The sequence below is a fragment of the Tasmannia lanceolata genome, unplaced genomic scaffold, assembly GCF_043159265.1.
Source record: "Tasmannia lanceolata isolate RefF3 unplaced genomic scaffold, GAP_Taslan_0.1 ptg000025l, whole genome shotgun sequence".
Lineage (NCBI taxonomy): Eukaryota > Viridiplantae > Streptophyta > Magnoliopsida > Canellales > Winteraceae > Tasmannia > Tasmannia lanceolata.
The window spans coordinates 13,376,453-13,395,319 of NW_027518702.1; the positions used below are offsets into that span (position 1 = coordinate 13,376,453).

At 35.8% G+C, this 18,867-nt stretch overlaps 1 protein-coding gene across 1 annotated transcript; it reads right to left on the reverse strand.

Annotated features, from left to right (window-relative positions):
• Positions 1–1,291: 1,291 nt before the first annotated feature.
• LOC143857665 (ras-related protein RABC1-like) lies at positions 1,292–17,329 on the reverse strand. Its single transcript, XM_077368102.1, has 7 exons — positions 17,175–17,329; positions 16,849–17,057; positions 14,210–14,278; positions 10,894–10,938; positions 8,662–8,783; positions 8,322–8,450; positions 1,292–1,519 (listed from the first exon to the last, which is right to left on the reverse strand). Exons 2-7 carry the CDS (start codon positions 16,985–16,987, stop codon positions 1,418–1,420), a joined length of 606 nt encoding a protein of 201 aa, XP_077224217.1. The 5' UTR covers positions 16,988–17,057; positions 17,175–17,329; the 3' UTR covers positions 1,292–1,417.
• Positions 17,330–18,867: the final 1,538 nt, after the last annotated feature.

Genomic DNA, 18,867 nt, shown 5'->3' on the forward strand with positions numbered 1-18,867 from the left:
GTAGTGTGTGCCTTAAAAGCCAGTCCTTGATGTATTGAATTCATTGTTTAATAATAAATATTTTATTTCATGACATTCACTCTAGGTACCATAAAGGAGTGTGTCAGTTCAGGGTAATCAGTCCACCAAAGCAGTTTGTAGTTTATGTTGGCTTTCAGTTAATCTGTAATTGTGTGGTAGAAAAAAAGGAATTTTACTAGCAAAGCTACATGATTTCCCTCCAAGTTGATAGAAAAAAGGCTGGTAGAACCCTTTTTTCAACCCGACCAACCTGAGTTTTTAAGCTTACAAAAGAAAATTTTGACAAAAAATGTCGGGTTTCACTTGGATTGGGTTGCCCAAACCCCCAACCCGACCTGAACCGACATTTTTTCGGGTTGAACCTGACCCTAGTTGCACCCCTAAAGCTAAGGAATAGAGTTCTTGCGCTCAACATCCCAACCTAATAATTCATTTCCCCTCAAAATTAAATAAATATAACATTCTTCATCACTGTAATCTCCTTCATTCTTGGACACTGAGGAGGAAATACTTGCATACTTAGACCTTGACTATTCTTATCTAGTAAGGCACATATGAGAAGCAAGCTCTGCTTTAGAAAATCAAAGCATCATCCATGTGATGTATTATATCTTTAAACTTCATGAATCCTATGAAATTGCAGTGAATACAGTGATAAACTTTGTCTTAGGTTTGATAAGCTTAAGCTTTCAAATTTTTGAAAGGTTTAGCTTACAAAACCCTAGAGAAAATTTATCACTGCAGTTTCAAAGGATTCAAGAAATTCAAAGAAATAATGTATCACAATGATGATAAACATCGATGCATTGACATTTACTAGGCTCTATTTTCACATTGTTTAGGTGATCAAAGGATCATATCTTTTAATCCTAAAGGCAACCATAAGGCCATCAAAATGCAATTTGACAACATAGGTTGATCCAAGCCTCTTGATCCATCAAACCTCGTTTAGGGTTCCATTAAAAAAAAGCTAAATAGTTGAATTTTTAGTCTTTTATCCAAAATTTACTTTTACCATTGATCATAAAACTGACTTTGTAGTCCTTCTCATTGGTGACCCACTTCTTAATCAAAGATAAATCCTATTCGTTTAGATCGCCCCAAGCGTAAATATGTTGGGCCCGTAAAATCATCTCCAGAATGTGATCATAACCGTCCGATTTGTAAGAGGATCTATAACGTACCGTCCAAAAGATCATAGATCTAGAATCATCCTATGTATGGAGATGATATTTGCACTACCATGTTTTGATAATTGCACAAACTGATCTCATGTTATAAAATCTCATTTAAAGACGCCAAAAGTTATTACAGTTCCCAAACTCAGCATGCCTTATCTGTTTTTTAATAGCTAGTAGAGGAGTAGAAGATCCCACACAACAGCCTTCTATTATTGTTAACAACAGCTGCTTGTTGATGCATCAGGTTGAGGCTTCTGTTTAAAAATGTTCCTCTTCACACCTGTTGAGCCTGCCAATAGACTTGGTGTATCCAAAATCTGCATTCATCATTCATTCCATGAGATAAGTTTGGCTAACAAATAAGTTAAAACTATATTCCCACTCCAGTGGTCTGCTTAATAGACTGCAAACTTTCCCCTTTTTTATCCTTTGATTTTTCATTTCTATAGTATCATTTCTTTACCATGCACACTATTTGCTACTTTGGAGAACTCTTTTCTCTGCAAAAGGGTTCACCTATGAATTCACTGCATGATTTTATTTTACTTGGAACAATTAATCAAAGAATTTCGCAACAGGGTTGAAGCAGAAATATAAAAAAATTAGCTATGATTCCAATGAAAATTATGTAGACATCATATTAATATCTTGATCTTATGTTTTGTTCAATATGGAGGATATTAGTCAGGGTACTGGTAGGATATAACAACAAAGCCCGAGATGGAAGGCAAGGCCAACTGATGGAAACAAGAATGAGGTCCAATGATTTGTATATGATGGATGGAAAAGGTAAAAAGGAAAATATGGATGAAAATGCAAAAAAATTGAAAATCAAGACGAGGATTGAAGATCGGAGACTACAATAAATAGAAATGTAAAAGCAAATTAAGAATCACCTGATTTCAAGATAAGTACTCTAAACTTAGATTTGAAAATCTTTTACTTTTTGTATTGTTGTCAAATGAGGTCACCAAATTCAGTTCTAGGGACTAAAAATGTAAGGTTTCTTCTCGCTTGTCAAGATACAGAGGTTGTAAATGCAGATGATATTAAAGAATTTGGGCCCAGTAGTCCGGTAGGTGAAGTATACAAGATCAAATCAAAAGTTCTCACTCTAATGCCTAAATTGGTTTCTTCTAAACAAAGTGGCTTCGTTGATTAAAACATCGACTGCCAGGGGTGATAAAATAGCTAGATCAGGAGAAAACCTAAGATAAAGTAGAATGGCCTATGCTGTTAAGGATTTTGGTTAAGATAGGTTTCAGGATGAAATTGAGCATGTGTATAAAATGGATATGTGTTTTTAATGATACCATCATCCTAAGGGTCGGGCGACTCAGGCCTGTAGCTCAATCGATTGAGGTTTGTATCTCAACATTCAGGTCCAAAGTTCAATCCCATCCTACCTAACATAAAAAGAAGATACCATCATCCTATCTGAAGCCTCAAAGAATCAAGTATATCTGCTCAATATTTTGATAGCATTTATCAAGGAGACCTCCGGGGAAAGATCCACAAAGGTAAATCGTTTATGTCTGATGTCAACATTGGGTAAGATGACAGAAGAGCCATATAGCATATCTTAGGCTTCAAAACTGCTACTTCCAATAATATATCTTGGGATCCTTTCGAAGAAGGGGGCCCTAAGTCCCCATGACTTGCATTTGGTAGTTGAGAGAATGGAATTAAAGCTAAAGAGTTGGAGAGGCAAATATAAATCTGTTCTTGGAAGGGTAATTGTTCTAAATAGTCTTTGAAAATGCGGATGTGGCGCAAAATACGGCCACAGCAAATCCTAGTCTACTCGGCGCGGCGTTATCAAGTACTTGGATGCCGCAACACAGTACTCGATAGACGCAGTCATAACTCAAGAGAGTGAAAGGATTTTTGGTTGAAATTGTAGGGTAGACAAGAATGTGCCCTAGGTAAAAGGGAGTCGACCCAGGAGAGTCGATGATGATGCGAGGAGTTTTGTGAAACTAAGGTTCTAAAAGATTTGCTAGCCAATATTCCAACTTACTTTTCCTCTATTTTCCCCATCCGCGCAGCCATGGAAGAAAAGATTGAGAAAATTCAAAAAAAAGAAAAGAATGACAATCCTACCATAAAGAAAGTTCACTTATAGGTTATAACTTATAACTAGGGACAGGTCAGTCATTCAAAAAATTATGGTGCAATTGGTATACAAAAATTAAAATTCAAAATGGGCTTTGTTAGCTAAATGGCGATGGAGACTACTTCAAACTAGAAATGAATTGTGGTAACTGTAGGAAAACTATTATGTCTATTGTTGGTAATAATTTGGTTACTTTTGATAGTGTATGATGGCTTATTCCTAAGAGGCTCTAATGATTTCTTGGCTCTATCTGAAAGCCTAAACTCCAAAGTTATCCCAGCTTTGGGTAAGCCTGACGAAACTATGGAAACCTGATCAAAGAGGCTTATGTTTTCAGTCAAATCATTATTCTCACTTGAACAGTAATACGGAAAGAAATTTCCCGGATATTCTTGCATCTCCTAAAGCCATTGCTTTACTTTGGTGTGCTATGCAAGATAAAATTCTAAAAGGAGATTAGCTCTTTAAAATAAATATTTGGTACCCAACTAATTGTCTTTTTTGCTAGGGCTGTTCACTATACGGTTAAAACCGAAATAACCGACCGAACCGAATTTGGTCGGTTATTTCGGTTCTGTTTTTTTATGCTTCGGTTCGGTTTCGGTTAACAAGTTGTACCAATTTCGGTTTTCGGTTTCGGCTTCGGTTTTTGTTAAAAAAAATCGGTTATACCCGATTAACCGTATAGTAGCTTTTGTTAAGATTCAATCTGCTCTTTTGTTTGTCCTTTTTTATCTTTGCCCATTTGTTTTTAGTGAAATTCAAAATGCTTTTTGCCTTTTGGCAGCTTTCGAGCACTAATACCATTTCTCCAAAACCGCTGGTCTATTCAAAACCATGGGCTTGTTTTTACATCTTCCAAGAAAGTTATGACAACCCACATGAGTCGCCTGCAAGACTCTCTCTGCAAAAAGAAAGAGAAGGGAGAGAAGCATAAGAAAACACCCATTTTTTCTGCTACTGTTTTTCTCCCTTCTTCCAAAAAAACAAACCCAAACTAGCAAGGGCAAATATAGAGAAGCAAAAAACCCAAATCATCCAAAACCCCTCTTCTATTCTCCCTTGTTCAAAGAACCCAAATCATCAAAAAAAGATAGAATAGAGAGAGATATGACTTCGAGGGATCATCAGGTAGGCTACCCACATGGAAGGAGAGGGAAAATAAAAAGAGAAGAGAGAGGAAGAGAAGGTATGGGAGATGGGTTTATATTGATCCGTGATATTTGCATGGGGATAGTTTGATCTCTTTTGGGTTATGGAATTTGGGGTTTTGGTTTTGTTGTTGGTTTTTGGTTTCAATTGGGTTTTTCTGGGTGGTGTGGGAGATGGGTTTTAAAGATGGGTGAGATTTGGGTGGGGATAGACTGATAGTTTGATCTCTTTTGGGTTATGGAATTTTGGTTATAACCGAACTAACCGAAGAACCGAATTTTTTTTCGGTTTCGGTTCAAGTTCGGTTAGAAATTAATTTGGTTCGGTTTCGGTTATCTTTTTTCCCTAACCGAAATATTTCGGTTCGGTTACTTTTGGCTAATTCGGTTCGGTTTTAACCGAATGAACAACCCTATTTTTTGCTATGATTTGTGGACATGGAGTGTCAGACATGGCAAACCCCCAAATTTTAGAAATGGGACACTGTTAAACCAGAAACAGAGATACAAAAAAACCAAGAACATCCCCACGCAATATTTGAGCTCTGGTTAGTAGGGGTGTACATTATTCGGTTAAAACTGAATAACCGAACCGAACCGAATCGGTTCGGTTCGGTTTTTTTCCTTTTCGGTTCGGTTTCAGTTCTCTCAAAAAAAAATTCGGTTAACTGAAATAACAGAAATTATGATAAAAATCATTATTTTTTTCAAAAAAAAAGTGCTATATGGGCATTCCGTAGGATGATCAAAACCGTCCATTTGATTGATCACAACTTAATTAGGTTGTGGTCAAAAAATCATTTCGATTGGATGATCCTAGCCCTCCGATCGAAACCAAGATTTTGCTTTTTTCCCTCTTTTTCTCCCACTATTCAGTTATTCGGTTATAACCGAATTTTTAATCGGTTCGGTTTTTTAAATTTTCGGTTCGGTTTCGGTCACCGAAATTTGATAACCAAATTATTTCGGTTATCAAATTTCGGTTATTTCAGTTCGGTTATAACCGAATAAACACCCCTACTGGTCAGGCGATACAAAAACCAATAGGATACAATGAATATAATATTGGAATAAGAGTTTGTTTAGGGTTTTAGATTTATGAGGGGATATAACAACAAATATTAGTTAAAGGAGCTCTTTTCATATGAGGGGATATAACAACAAATATTAGTTAAAGAAGAGCTCAAAGAAGAGTTTATTATTGTTTTTTTTTAAAGTTGACATATTTCATTAATATTCAGATAGCAATCAGGACCAGGAGTCCCAGCCTGCAATACAAAATATTAAAATGAATTGGGACGGGCATGCCCGAGACAAATTCAAAGACAACCAAAACAACATTTACAGCAAAGTGTAAGCATTCATATTCTCTATTTTGTAGATTGCATTCTTTTCATCTTTTCTTACAAACATGGGCAGCTATCACCTGTACCTGCTAAGACTACAACTAACTCCTAACCAGCAACCTGAGGACTCGAAACCAGCACCCTCTTGGACTTTCAGGATGATTGAAAACTCAAAAACTACTAAAATTTGCCTCCTTAAAGTCCGACACTTCAGAACTAAGACACTCCCAGAAAGAATAGCAGAGCTAAAGTATCCAGACAAGAGGCCTAAGCGAAAGAACGAATCTCTCAAGCTACGGCTATAAGAAAAAGAAGAGTTTATAACATAAGAAGAGTCAATGATAAAAGAGGTAAACACAATATTCAATACTTAAACAGAATGTCATACTTGACACAATAGAAAAATCTGTCGACAAGCCTACATTAAGCCTGACACTTCTAGCAGTACATTTACAAGTGCCGAAAGGAGTGTCGACATGTTTGGACACGGTGTTGTGTCGGACACAACATGACACGTGTGTCAACATTAAATTCAAAGTGTCGGCTCAATCACAGCTTTTTTGCAGTTACATTAGTGAAAATCCTACTCAAATCTTCATTATTTCTCATGGACTACCTAGGCTCGGGAGTACATATTTATTTAATATGAGTAGGGACTTGTCAAATTGTCTTAACAGAACTGATCTTTGGGGAATGTGGAACAATAAATCTTTTTATAACAAAAGATTTTCTTGGATTTGGAAAATTCTGCTCCCATGCATCTTCCGTATAGATCATATAGGGAGAATGCAATCATCGAATATTCAAAGGAAAAGTAAGTTGTATGGGCAAAATAATAAATAAGATAATCATAGAGGATTTCCCCCCCTAATGCACGCTGAAGATAGTTGGGAAGTTACTCTAGCTAAATGGATACAACTGAATTTTGATAGACAATCAAGAGAATCGTAAAGCTAGAATGTGGGGTAAATATTAAATTGAAATGGAAAAATTGTTATGGGCTTTCCACATTTATGTTGCGATTGTCATGAAAATGGTATTGAAGTAATGGAAGACATGGATCATGATGAAGTTTTCGGCAGGTTATGCCAACCCAAAAGTTTGGATTGAAGGCCATTATCTTAATATAATTAGATTGCTCATGGAAGAATGTTCATCCTTGGCGTTTTAGAAAATATTCCACAGAAATGAAAGGGCTCTTAGCTGCGTGTTATGATTTTTCGTTCACCCACATTCATCAGAAATGAAATACTAAAGCTTACAAGTTGGCCAATTTGGGGGTCGAACGCAGAGTTAAGAATGAGGGATGCCCACTTTACAAATTTTCTTTTTTTTTACCTCTTTTTTGCTTTCTCCTTTTTGGGGGGCTATTTTTCAAGCTTGGGTGATCTTTCTTTCTTTATTTAACATAATTAACCACTCGAAAAAAAAAATGTGTAGCACCTTGCATGCAAGAGTTGCTTACCTTAATCCACTTTTGTTTTTAGGCTAAGATGCAGAATATGGATGCAGAAATCTGAGGAATGGATACAGTGAATCAAAAGATAGAACCACGTGGAAAAGCAAAGAGAGCTTTACAACTCACAAGGCATCCTAGATGTTATCCGAAAACCTTTGGAGGCTTTGCCAAAAACTATGTGAAGGTCATCCAAGTAAGTCCTTCGGCATGGACCTATAACTTTACCTTACGTTTTTTAGTAAAAAAATTCCAATGTAAAATAGGATTAATATCTAATTTCCTCTTGCCTCTTTAGCATTTCTTTGGGGATTCTGGGAGAAAATATTAAAGATTGTAAAGTACCACATAGATCCTACATAAGAGATTTTTCACCCTTACTTCCAAACTTCTCATGGTAATGACCCTTACAAACTTGATTAGATTGAAACTTTAGGATTTGATTTTAGATTTGTACTTTGGTCAATGACTTATTGAAATGAGACTTAAAAGATATGAATATTGGTAATGATGAGATTTAAGATTGTGTTCATAATTTAGTTGCAACTTCTATGATAATGAATGTGTTGGATGCCATGTTCACTTTTTTGAGCTTTCTAAATAATGTAATTTCCTTCATCACTTTGAATTTATCATCTCATTTGATTATATTTTCACGTCTTCTATAGCTCTTTTTTTTGGACTTTTAATTTTGTTATATGTTCACTATTTTACTTTTCTTATATTTACCTGGCAGTCTCCTCAAGAGTTAGGATCATATACCCGAACTAAAAGAGTGGTTGAATCCATATATACAACACAACAAAGCAAAACATGACATGATGTTCTGGGTTGCACCACAAAGATATATGGACCCAAATATGTACATGTTTAGAACACGTGAATTTTGGTCACTTGGATGATTTTAACTACAACTCTCATTTTGGATTTGCAAATTATAGCCCAAGCAAAAAAAATCTACAAGTAAAATCACAAGGCATATTCTGAAAAAATAATATTCCATGTTTACTTGTTCATGAAAGAAAATAGAAACATGAGCAAAGCGCTTACCTTCAAAACAAGCTCCTCAAAACATTGCTTAACATTAACTCGAGTTTTTGCACTACATTCAAGAAAAAGGCATCCATATTCCCGAGCAAAGTCAATTCCCTCTTTCTTTGTGACAACCCTTTCACTTTCCTGCTAAGGTTGAACTAATTAGGTTTGACCTGGCACTTAAATTATGCATTTTTTTTTATAAATCCGATAGAATGATAATGCTAACTAACTACATATCATTGTATACATGGGGACATATTTTATAAATATCTAGATGGATTAAACAATTGGAACCTCCTAGAGTTCCTACATAAAATCAAAGCATAGTATTGTAGAACTCCATAGGACATACCTTATCAATTTTGTTTCCAACAAGCATCTTGATGCAGTCTTGATTAGTCGAATAGAGGTCCACTTCCTTGGCCCATATATCCGAAAGATTTGTAAATGTTTCTCGCCGTGTTACATCATAAACTGCGACCCCAAAATAAAAATAAAACTACATGAGTTTCACAGTACAATTTCTGGATTAGAAAATTTTAAGACGAGGAAAAGAAATAATAGCTAGTAGAAAATGACCAGACAATAAAGTTACACCGGGAATCTCATAAGAAAGATAATTCTTAATTGTAGAAGTCAAACTGTAAGTAGATTAAATGCTATTTTGCAAACATAACATAAAAGAACCCTATAATAAATTTTGTGCCTGAGTGGTGCCATTTTTTATACAATATATACCTATCAAGTGAAATAGGAAAAGGTATTCAAATCTATTGTTATACAACCATTGTATTCACTTTCCATTGTTCCTACATTGCGATGTAGATATTCCTCTTACGAAGGCAGAGAACTGTTCACTAAAAGAATTATACGAGCAATCATACAATTAGAGGGTTTCTGAATGAAGCTAAGATGGGTTTCAACCTAACTCTCCCCGCCCTATTTTTCATTTGATCATCATTATATGCTACAACTTATTGAAAATTGCAAATCTAAATATTCTTTAAGGGGCACTAGAGGTGTAAATAACTAGGGTTGATTAAACATCATCCTTACTATCCAACACATACACAATCAGGGTTTTAAATGTGCCCGGAAACCGACAAGAAATGAATGAAATGTTTATATTTCCATCCCCATTGAAACAAATACTGAGACAAATCATATGTATATATTACATTATTTCAGCCGAAACTTGCAGTAAATTTCAGTAAGTAATTTTAGTGAAAAATCCTATAAAATCACGAAAATGTAGTTCATTTAAAAATAAGAAAAAATTAATAATGATTGAAATTTAAGATGATATGTCTAGAAAATTGTTTATGTTATTTGAAAATAAGAAAATTTTAATTTTGTATATTAAAGATTTTAGAAAATAATAAATAATATTTAAAATGATAAAAAATATGAATGGACTAGAAAATTATATAAATAACACAATTTACAATATTGTAGTATATATTTTGTATTTTTATTGAAAATTTGAAAAAAAATCATTACACTTCTCAAAAATGAATAAAATCAAGGCATGTACAAATTTAGTTGTGCCTTGTTCATGGTTTTAAATTTCCACCAAAACTGACAAGAAACGACCAAAATGTTTCTGTTTCCATCCCTGCCAAAACGAAATCTTAATGGATTCGTTCCTCTTCATTATTTCTGTCGGACCGCAATCCTAAAAAATTGACCAAAATTACCGAAATGGTTGAAACGACAAAAAAAAATAAAAATGGAAGCCAATCGCTTAAATGGAAAAAAAATTTCAGATGCAAATTGGGTAGGATCACATTCAGACAGACTATCAACTACTGCCTCTTGTACATTCGTTAGAGGAACACTAGTTGACACAACAAGAAGCAAAATGTAGTCACTTATCAAGCAATCACTCACACTAAGTGCAAGTAAATATAGCTAAAGAATCGGATGGAAGAATTGGGTTTCAAGGATCCTCAACCTATGAAGATGCTTTGCAACAATCAAGCTATATTATACATTGACAATACAGTGTTTCATTGAAGGACCAGGCACATAGAAATTGAATATCATTTTTCTCCAAAATGCTCTCAGTAATGTGATTTATACACCATATGTTAAGTCCAAGGATCAGGTGGCAATTGGCGTATACATTTTACAAAGGCTCTCCGCACAAAGTCAATTTCGAAGTATTTCTTCCAAGCTGGGAATGGATGAGATCTACACACCAGGTTGAGAGGGAGTCTTGAAGATAGGCCCACCACTTAGTTGTCATTTATGTTTTGTGCTTTTTGTGTAAGTTGATATGGCCCATCATTGGATGCACCTAGGGGCATTCTTGAAATAATTTTAAAAGGCTATTTGTGTAAGTTGATAGGGCCCATCATTGGTTGCACCTAGGGGCATTCTTGAATTTTTTTTAAAAGGACACACACACACACACACATACACCAAGAAATTATCTATGACCCGGGTCGTGCCTTAAAAATTTTATTGCTGAAAAGAAAAAAATAAACAAAGGGGGGTTTAGGCCTTTTCTTAGAACCCAAAATAAAAATAAAAATAAAAATAAAGGGAAATACAAACAATAACAATTACCCTCATACACTACCTCTACAGCTGGCCATACCCAGTGCATCACATCTTAGCATCACATCTTACAACTCTTGTATCTCTAGGGAGCTCTTCCCATGTCTAATAATGGCGACTAGAATTTTTTGAGCCTGATATATAGGCTAAGGAATCATCTGCTTGATTCCCCCCTGTATTGATGAGAAAATGAGTTATTTGATTTCCAAGACAAGATTCTTAATTTCACACCAATAGGAATAAATAGACTATGGGTGATCTTTTACATTAAAGAAGCAAAATCAGCACCTAGCTGTCAAATTCGATCCACACATCCGATAAGTCCAAGGCCTTAAGAGATCTACATTTTGTCTACATATTGGAACCCACTCCATAATAGTGAGAGAGAAAAAACTACCTTAGCTGTATCATTTCGAATTATCCCTCCTCTCCAAGATGCTCCATTGTTTCCTTTAGGGGCTCCATCAATGTTAAGCTTGAGACGTGACCCCAGAATTCTATTCCTTTTAACTCATTTCAGTTTAGGAAGACTAACTCTTATACATGATGAAGAGCAGAGGACTCCAGGAGCGAGCAATCTTTTATAGGCTTAAAGTTCTTAACTAGAACCTTAACCCATTCCAATAAAGATCTGATAACAACTGCAGTAGGTCAAAACTTATCTTCCATGCGCCTTTGCATCTTTCCTTCCACATCTCGCACATGATAATGGAAAGAGTAATTCCGAGAACAAAAACATAAGCCAAAAAAATGCCGCTTCTTAGAAGCATTGTACCAATAATCTTTCATGACTACTTTGAAAATGGATTATCGAAATATCGAACTCCATTGAGAAAAAATTCCAAACTTCTTATACCAAAATGCTATCAATAAAGAGATTATAGAGCTCCTCTTCTCCGCTAATATCACAGCAATTGCACTTAAAAGCAAAAGAACAAAACAAATACGTGGCTTTAATTTTGATGTCCACTGCAATTGCATGGTTAAAGAGCGTCCATATAAAAAAAATTTGGAAGGAAGGTCCTTCACTCGGAATTCATTGAAATTTATTCCCTTTCGAAGGTGTCGAAGTGTAGTTTAAAACGGAAGAAACGGAGATGAAAAACTCCAAGTATTTTGAGAGTTATGATGGAAATAGTTACACTCGCGCTTTGGTCTAGCATTTTACAGACCTACCTCCGATTGATTGACCATGACTCACTCAATTCAACTCGGAATTCATTGAAATTTGTTCCATTTCAAAGGTGTCGAAGTGTAGTTTAAAACGGAAGAAACGGAGACGAAAAACACCAAGTATTTTGAGAGTTATGATGGAAATAGTTAGACTTGCGCTTTGGTCTAGCATTTTACAGACCTACCTCCGATTGATTGACCATGACTCACTCAATTCAACTCGGAATTCATTGAAATTTGTTCCATTTCGAAGGTGTCGAAGTGTAGTTTAAAACGGAAGAAACGGTGATGAAAAACTCCAAGTATTATGAGAGTTATGACGGAAATAGTTTGAATCGCGCTTTGGTCTAGCATTTTACAGACCTAACTCGATTGATTGACCATAACTCACTCAATTCAACTCGGAATTCATTGAAATTTATTCCATTTCGAAGGTGTCGTGATCAGGCTCTACTGCCAGATTATTAGGGGAAAAAATGAAACAGAGAACTAAGTTGTACAGAAATCAAGTCAACGTTAACAAGAAATATAAGTGGGCTGTGTTTCCACCCATAGGTATAGCTAATTACTCCCCTGTTAGTTTGTCCTATTGAACTGTTCGGCACCAGCATTCAAAAGTACAGGGATAGTTGGATTCTCGCTGGTTTCGCCAGTCACTCAAGGAGGGTGGAGAGTCATGCTGAAAAGAGCCACCAACACTGCAAGTAGAAGATTTGAAACCATTGCTCCCAAGGGTTTTGAGAAGATTTGAAGAGCATTTTTCTCCTATCTTCACCGCTGGTTTCGCTGGTCACACATAGGTCAAAGAGGATATTGAAATCTCAGCTCCGCCGTTAGATTTCAGTATCCGTCCCTTCCCTAACCACCCTCCTAATGTGACCGGCGAAACCGGTGACTGCAAGCGATGATGAAGGTGGCATCAGAGAATCCCTTTCAAAACCCAAGGGCTGAGACAGAAGCAGAATATGATTTGAGGGCTTGAATGACATACAAAATCAGTGAGAATCCACCTATCCCTAGATTCTCGAATGCCAGTAACAAACATAGCCATTAGATATACTTTTAGTTTCTACATATAGGAAAATTGACATAGGTGCAACTGCTTAATGTGAAGGGTGGAAATACCAGCCTCCAAATATACTATCAAAAAATAAGAACTGTGTTCGTGTATGCATCTCAGCAATACAATTGAATGTTAAGAACTAATTTTAAAGTATGTAATATTGTGATGAGTGCTATGATTCTATCCATTTGGTCAACAAATAAATGGAAAAAATCAGAGATGCATGGATGAGTTCACAATAAATAACAATAGGAACCCATCTTTTAGAAATTTTCTGCAGGAATCATCTTATGACAAGCATAAATCAGAACCAAGATTAACTTCACTAACAGGCAGACAATACTAAAAAAGTAATAGCAGGCAAAAAGTAATAATAATTGTAGTATTCAAACATATTAGAAAACAATGAATGAACTAATGCATCTTCAGTGGTTTATAGTGATGAATGACCAAGTAATTAGTAATCCAAATATTGTCCCTACGTGTCTATAATGGCAGACAATGACTCCAGATCCAAATACTTGTATTTCTTAACTGTCTATATATTTCACTGGTGAAAAGGATTTTGAATGGATTACACAGATCCTATCTGTAGGTATTTACTCAGAGGTCACTAGTTGTGCCTAGATGAAAACGGGTAGAAAAAGCAGTCTGACCACAACATGAGAAAGTAACCCATGTCTGCTCTGAGTAATACCGGAATCCAAAAGTAAACAATGTTACCCTTAGCTCCCCATCGCCAAATTAACGAGTGTATCTTTAAAAAAAACAATCTCACAAAGTTTGTAATCCTCACAAGTAAATAAATAGAAAAGAAAGAGAAGAATAGCAGAGATTTAGAACTGTATCCAAGTTACAACAAATAAAAAACAGCTTAAAGCTCCAACACTGATGGGTAATTTGTATCTTTCGCTTGCCGAATAAATTATAGTTATTGGTAAACAACGTACTAGGAAATCTTATTGCAATTGAAGAAAAACAAGATCAAGGCAGATGACAAGAAATGATCACAAGGAAGATAATATGAAGAACTGAAAAGAAGCATTGAAGTAGTGTTGAATATTTATTCAGCAGACACAAAAAAATAATCCAATTGCCTTACCTGTGTCCCAGATTGCAAGCTTTAATTTTTTGCCCCCAATGGTGACGATTTTTACCTTGAAGTCCACTCCTATGAAGAAAGCAAATTAGGCCATAAAGGACATAAGCAAAAAAGCAATGACATTTTGAACAAATCAATATTGCATAAATGCATTGTTCAATAGAATTTCTCACTTTGTGAACACTTGTTGAACAATGAAAATATACTTTGATGTGGTTTAGAAAGAGATTTGATGGGATTTGGAAAAAGGAATGCACCACAGTCATATGTTATAATATGTGACTTACAGACTAAGAGTTCAAAGCTAACAAAGGTATTCCAAGCATATGACTAAGGCATGCTTTTATTTTCCACTCTGTTGTAGATGGAGTTTCCAAACATTCTATTCCGAAAGAATCTGAAACAGGAGCAGAACAAAATGTTCCAAACAGAGCTCCATAACTGGTCATTACGGACTCTTCCAGAAATCTCATATGGTTCTACCCACTGAAATGCAGATTTAGTGAACTTGAGGCGGGATTCCAGATTTTTTGGATTCCTGCAATTTTCCTCAAAAATTAAATGGAACAAGGGGTATTTGAGGTATTTATATTCCCAAATCAAGTGGTAGGATCGAATGTATCATAAACCGAGAGTATGGGGCGGATATTCTTAAAACCCATCACAAGCAAAACATGACCCATTTCACCATTTTTTGTTGCATTTATTCTTTGTTTTCTTCTACAGAGTTGAACTAGGGCTCGGAGCAACGACATTGTTGCCATGCAACTAAGTGATTTGAAGGAGTTGCAATTTTCTTTCAGTTATCCATATTTTTTGTTTTTCCTTCTTTTTTTTTAAGATGTCCCAGATGAATATGAGGGCTTCAAGATTTGAAGGCTTCATATTCTTTCAGTTATCCACTTTCATACTAGTTAGATTTGATAGATGATTTAACTAGTGAAAGTGTTTCGTTTTTAAATTAGGGTGTCGTAATGTTTTTCGACGTTTATTTTCGTAATGTTTTTCTACTTGTAATGTTTTTCGGATTTATTTTATTTTTCAACTTTTTTAGATAAATGCATTTTTTCCTGAAACAAAACACTAGAATGAGCATACATCAAAACATGGCTATCTAGAAAAACAGAGTGGCCTCCAAATTGAGATGGTCTACTAGCTTTCCTACTAGAAAAATTAAAGTGACCCTTTAGCAGATTTTTTGTGCATATTGGAAAAAATCCAACCATGAACCACCTCAAAAAGGCCCATGACGCTTGGACTACTCTCCCTGTTGGCTGGATAAAATTAAATTTAGATGGGAGCAAAAACAAAGTTACTATGACAAATAGTGTTGGAACCCATAAGGCAGGAATTGAAGGTTTAATTTCAGATGTTAAAAGGTTGTGTATTGTTGGCTTATGCAAGTCCATGTGGCAGGCTCAAGTGATAAAGGTGAGGTCTTGGGCGTTTGGACAAGGGTCCAGGAGCTGAGAAGTTTTTCGAAGTAACTAGGGAACGAAAGATTTTCGCGAGTAGAAATAGGGATTCTCGCGAGAATCCGAACTCAGGATTCTCGAGAGTAGAAATAGGGAACGAAGTAACTAGAAGGATTTTTTAAAATCCCCTCTTCTAGAGGGATCATCTAGAAAGTGAGTTGTTTTGTATGCATTCATATTCATACAGAAAAACTGACATAGATGTTATGGATCGAATTTTTTCTTTGAATTCGGATTTGCGATGACTCCCCTTTTTCCACACATCGTATCGTATTCAAAAGATTTTTTCACAAACATTTGGGTCTATTAGAGCTACCAGTAAGTTCCTATAAATTTCATGTAGATATGTCATGGGAGAAGGGAATTTCCCTATGGGCATCTGATAGAGATCAAACAATCAACCTTACATTATAAATTGCACCCAGTGAAAATACGGGGAATGAGCTTGACTCATATTCATAAAGAGGCAACCTCCGCCTCACTTGCGATTTTGGTTGGATTAGTGAAGGAAAAGATGCCTTATTCTCCCATATAAGAGAAGCACTCTCTAATCATTCCAAGCCTCAAAGAACCATTTAGCTTCAAGAGAGTCATACAACTATCATCAAAACTTAGTTTCAGCTACCACCCATGGGAAGATTCCAGTGATATACATTGGTAACTTATCAAAGCTCATATCACTACAAAACATAAAAAGGAAACAAAACAAAAATCTGAAACACTAAGTAACACAGATTGGTTCAGCGAAGCAAGGGTGTGCATTAACCTCTACATAGGAAGAATGTGGATATTTTTATGCACAATATTTCCCCATTGTCTATATAGAATGCAAATAATGTCTACACATGAAGGATGCAGTAAGGACAGGAAAGAGTCCATAACTGCAATTCTTATAAAACAAAGAATGCAAAATTGTTTTATCCAACCAAAGCAACATAAAAAATCCGTTACCATCTTCGCACTTCCATTTAAAACATAACGCAAAGCAACCGCTTAACTAAACAATGTGAAGAGGAGTGACAAATAATACCAAACACTAGGCAAATTCATCATTCTCATTTCAAAATAACATTAATAATTATGTATCAAATTCTTCACTACCTCTTTGTGTGATCCCTTTCTTATTCAAATCCAAATAATTCAAGAAGAATAGAGTGGAAATACCAATAGTGGGAGAAAGATCTTCAAAGGTATCAGATGTAAAACTCAAAAGAAGGCTACTCTTCCCCACCCCAGAGTCTCCAATCAGCAACAATTTAAATAAATAATCAAATTCTGGTTGTTGATTTGAAGACAAATCCATCAATTTCTCTCTCCAAAAACCCTAAAAAGAAAAACCCAATTCCAAAAACACAACAGATCCAAATCTAAACCTGCAAAAGGAAAGGCCTCAATCAAGAACAAAAAAAAAAACCCAAAAAACCAATGTAAAAAAAAAAAAAAAAAAAAAAAAAGGCACTATTTTTAAGAGAGAGAGAAAATTTTCATACCCGTTTAGTGGAATTTAATAGGAAAATGATGAAACTGAGATTTGGGTTTGAAGAAGAGAAGAAAAAGAAGTCGAGAAGGTTACTGAGATATGAAGCGAAAGTCATAAAAAGGGCTCGAAAATATATGACGAATCAGATACTCTCCCACTCTTTTTATAGAGAGAACCGCCTTTGCCACGTGGCAGAACATGTAGGATTTTTTATTTTTCCTTCTCCTCTTTTAATAAATTCTCCTTTCTAACTTGGGAGTTGGTGATTTGGTGAGCTGCCACTGATTGTAATATGAGATTGGATTTGGTTTTTTTGGTTGGTAAGGTGGGGTTTGGGGGACCCTACGAGTTTATTAAATGAAAAGAAAACGTTTAAGTACCATAGTCATCATCCATATCCTTGAGACACTAGATAGGGAAATAAAGGGCTCAGATTGTCTAAAATTACTAGTGACCAATGAGCAAACTAGTAGCGAAGAAACAGATTTCGATTGCTTTTGGTTCCCAAAGGAGCTAGATACACCTCCTTTCCATATGACTATAGTTAGCATTGAAATGCCAGTCTGGGAGGATAGCTTGGGTGAACTTGATCCCCTAATGTTTCCGAAGGTCTATCATTTTCCGACTCAACTTTCAGATTCTCTTGCTTTTCTTCAACTTCTGAGCCTTTGGCTATTAATCTAGATTAGATGTGGCTATAAAAGGCTGGGACCTGCTATACCACCACAAATAGGTGTGCAACTTGGGTCGGGCTCAACCCGAACCCAACAGGTTCGAAAGGATTTTGGCTAGGTTGAGTTGGCATTTCCTTGATTTGGATTGGGTAAGCGTTGGGAAAAGACAACCCGGTCTAATTTTGGGTTCGGAAAGGGTTTGGGGGCTTGGGGCCTTGGCCAACCCAACCCTGACCTCTGTGCTCTAATGTTATCGTGATTTTTAAAATCTTAGGGACAGGCTGTTTTGTATTTTGACCTCTGTGCTCTACCAAGTCACTCTAAAGTTTCAGCTTTGTCTGTAAGTTATGGATGCTCTTGATTCTCAAAGCGTTGCTAAAATCCCTCAAGGACTTGATTCCAAGGCCTCCTTCATCTTTTGGCTTACATAGGTTCTCTCATGCAACCTAATGATGGCTGTTGCTGTGCGCCATGGTTCCCCACCGAAAGTTAGCAAAAATACCTTCAATGCGGCTAATAACAACAATTGACAGCTTTAAGGCAGACAATATGTATATAGGGATGGAGGACATAACATGGTTAAGAAGAATGAGCTTTTCTCCCAATGATAAAAGCTTCTCTTTCCATCCTTCAACCCGCATCCAAATTTTGTCAATAAGCTTTTCAAAGTACATAATCTTTAACCAACCCTTGAATTGAGAAGCTCCTAAGTAGCACATAGGAAGTCTTTTGAAAGTGAACCCCTTAACCATACAAAATTCTGCAAAGAATCATGTGCATACAAATGAATTTACCTGGTCAGCCTATAGGAAGCACCATATGAATTTATGATTTTACAAAACATATCAAATGACAATGGTCTTTTTTCGTTGCCTTTTTTAAAAATAAAAAAACAAACAGGAATATCGACAGATTGTTTTCGTTGCTTTATTTTTATTTTAAAAAGTGGCAACCGTTAGATCGAATCTTTCATTACTATTGACATTAGTGACGGTCACTGCTGTCACCCATATATGGTGGAGATTGCGA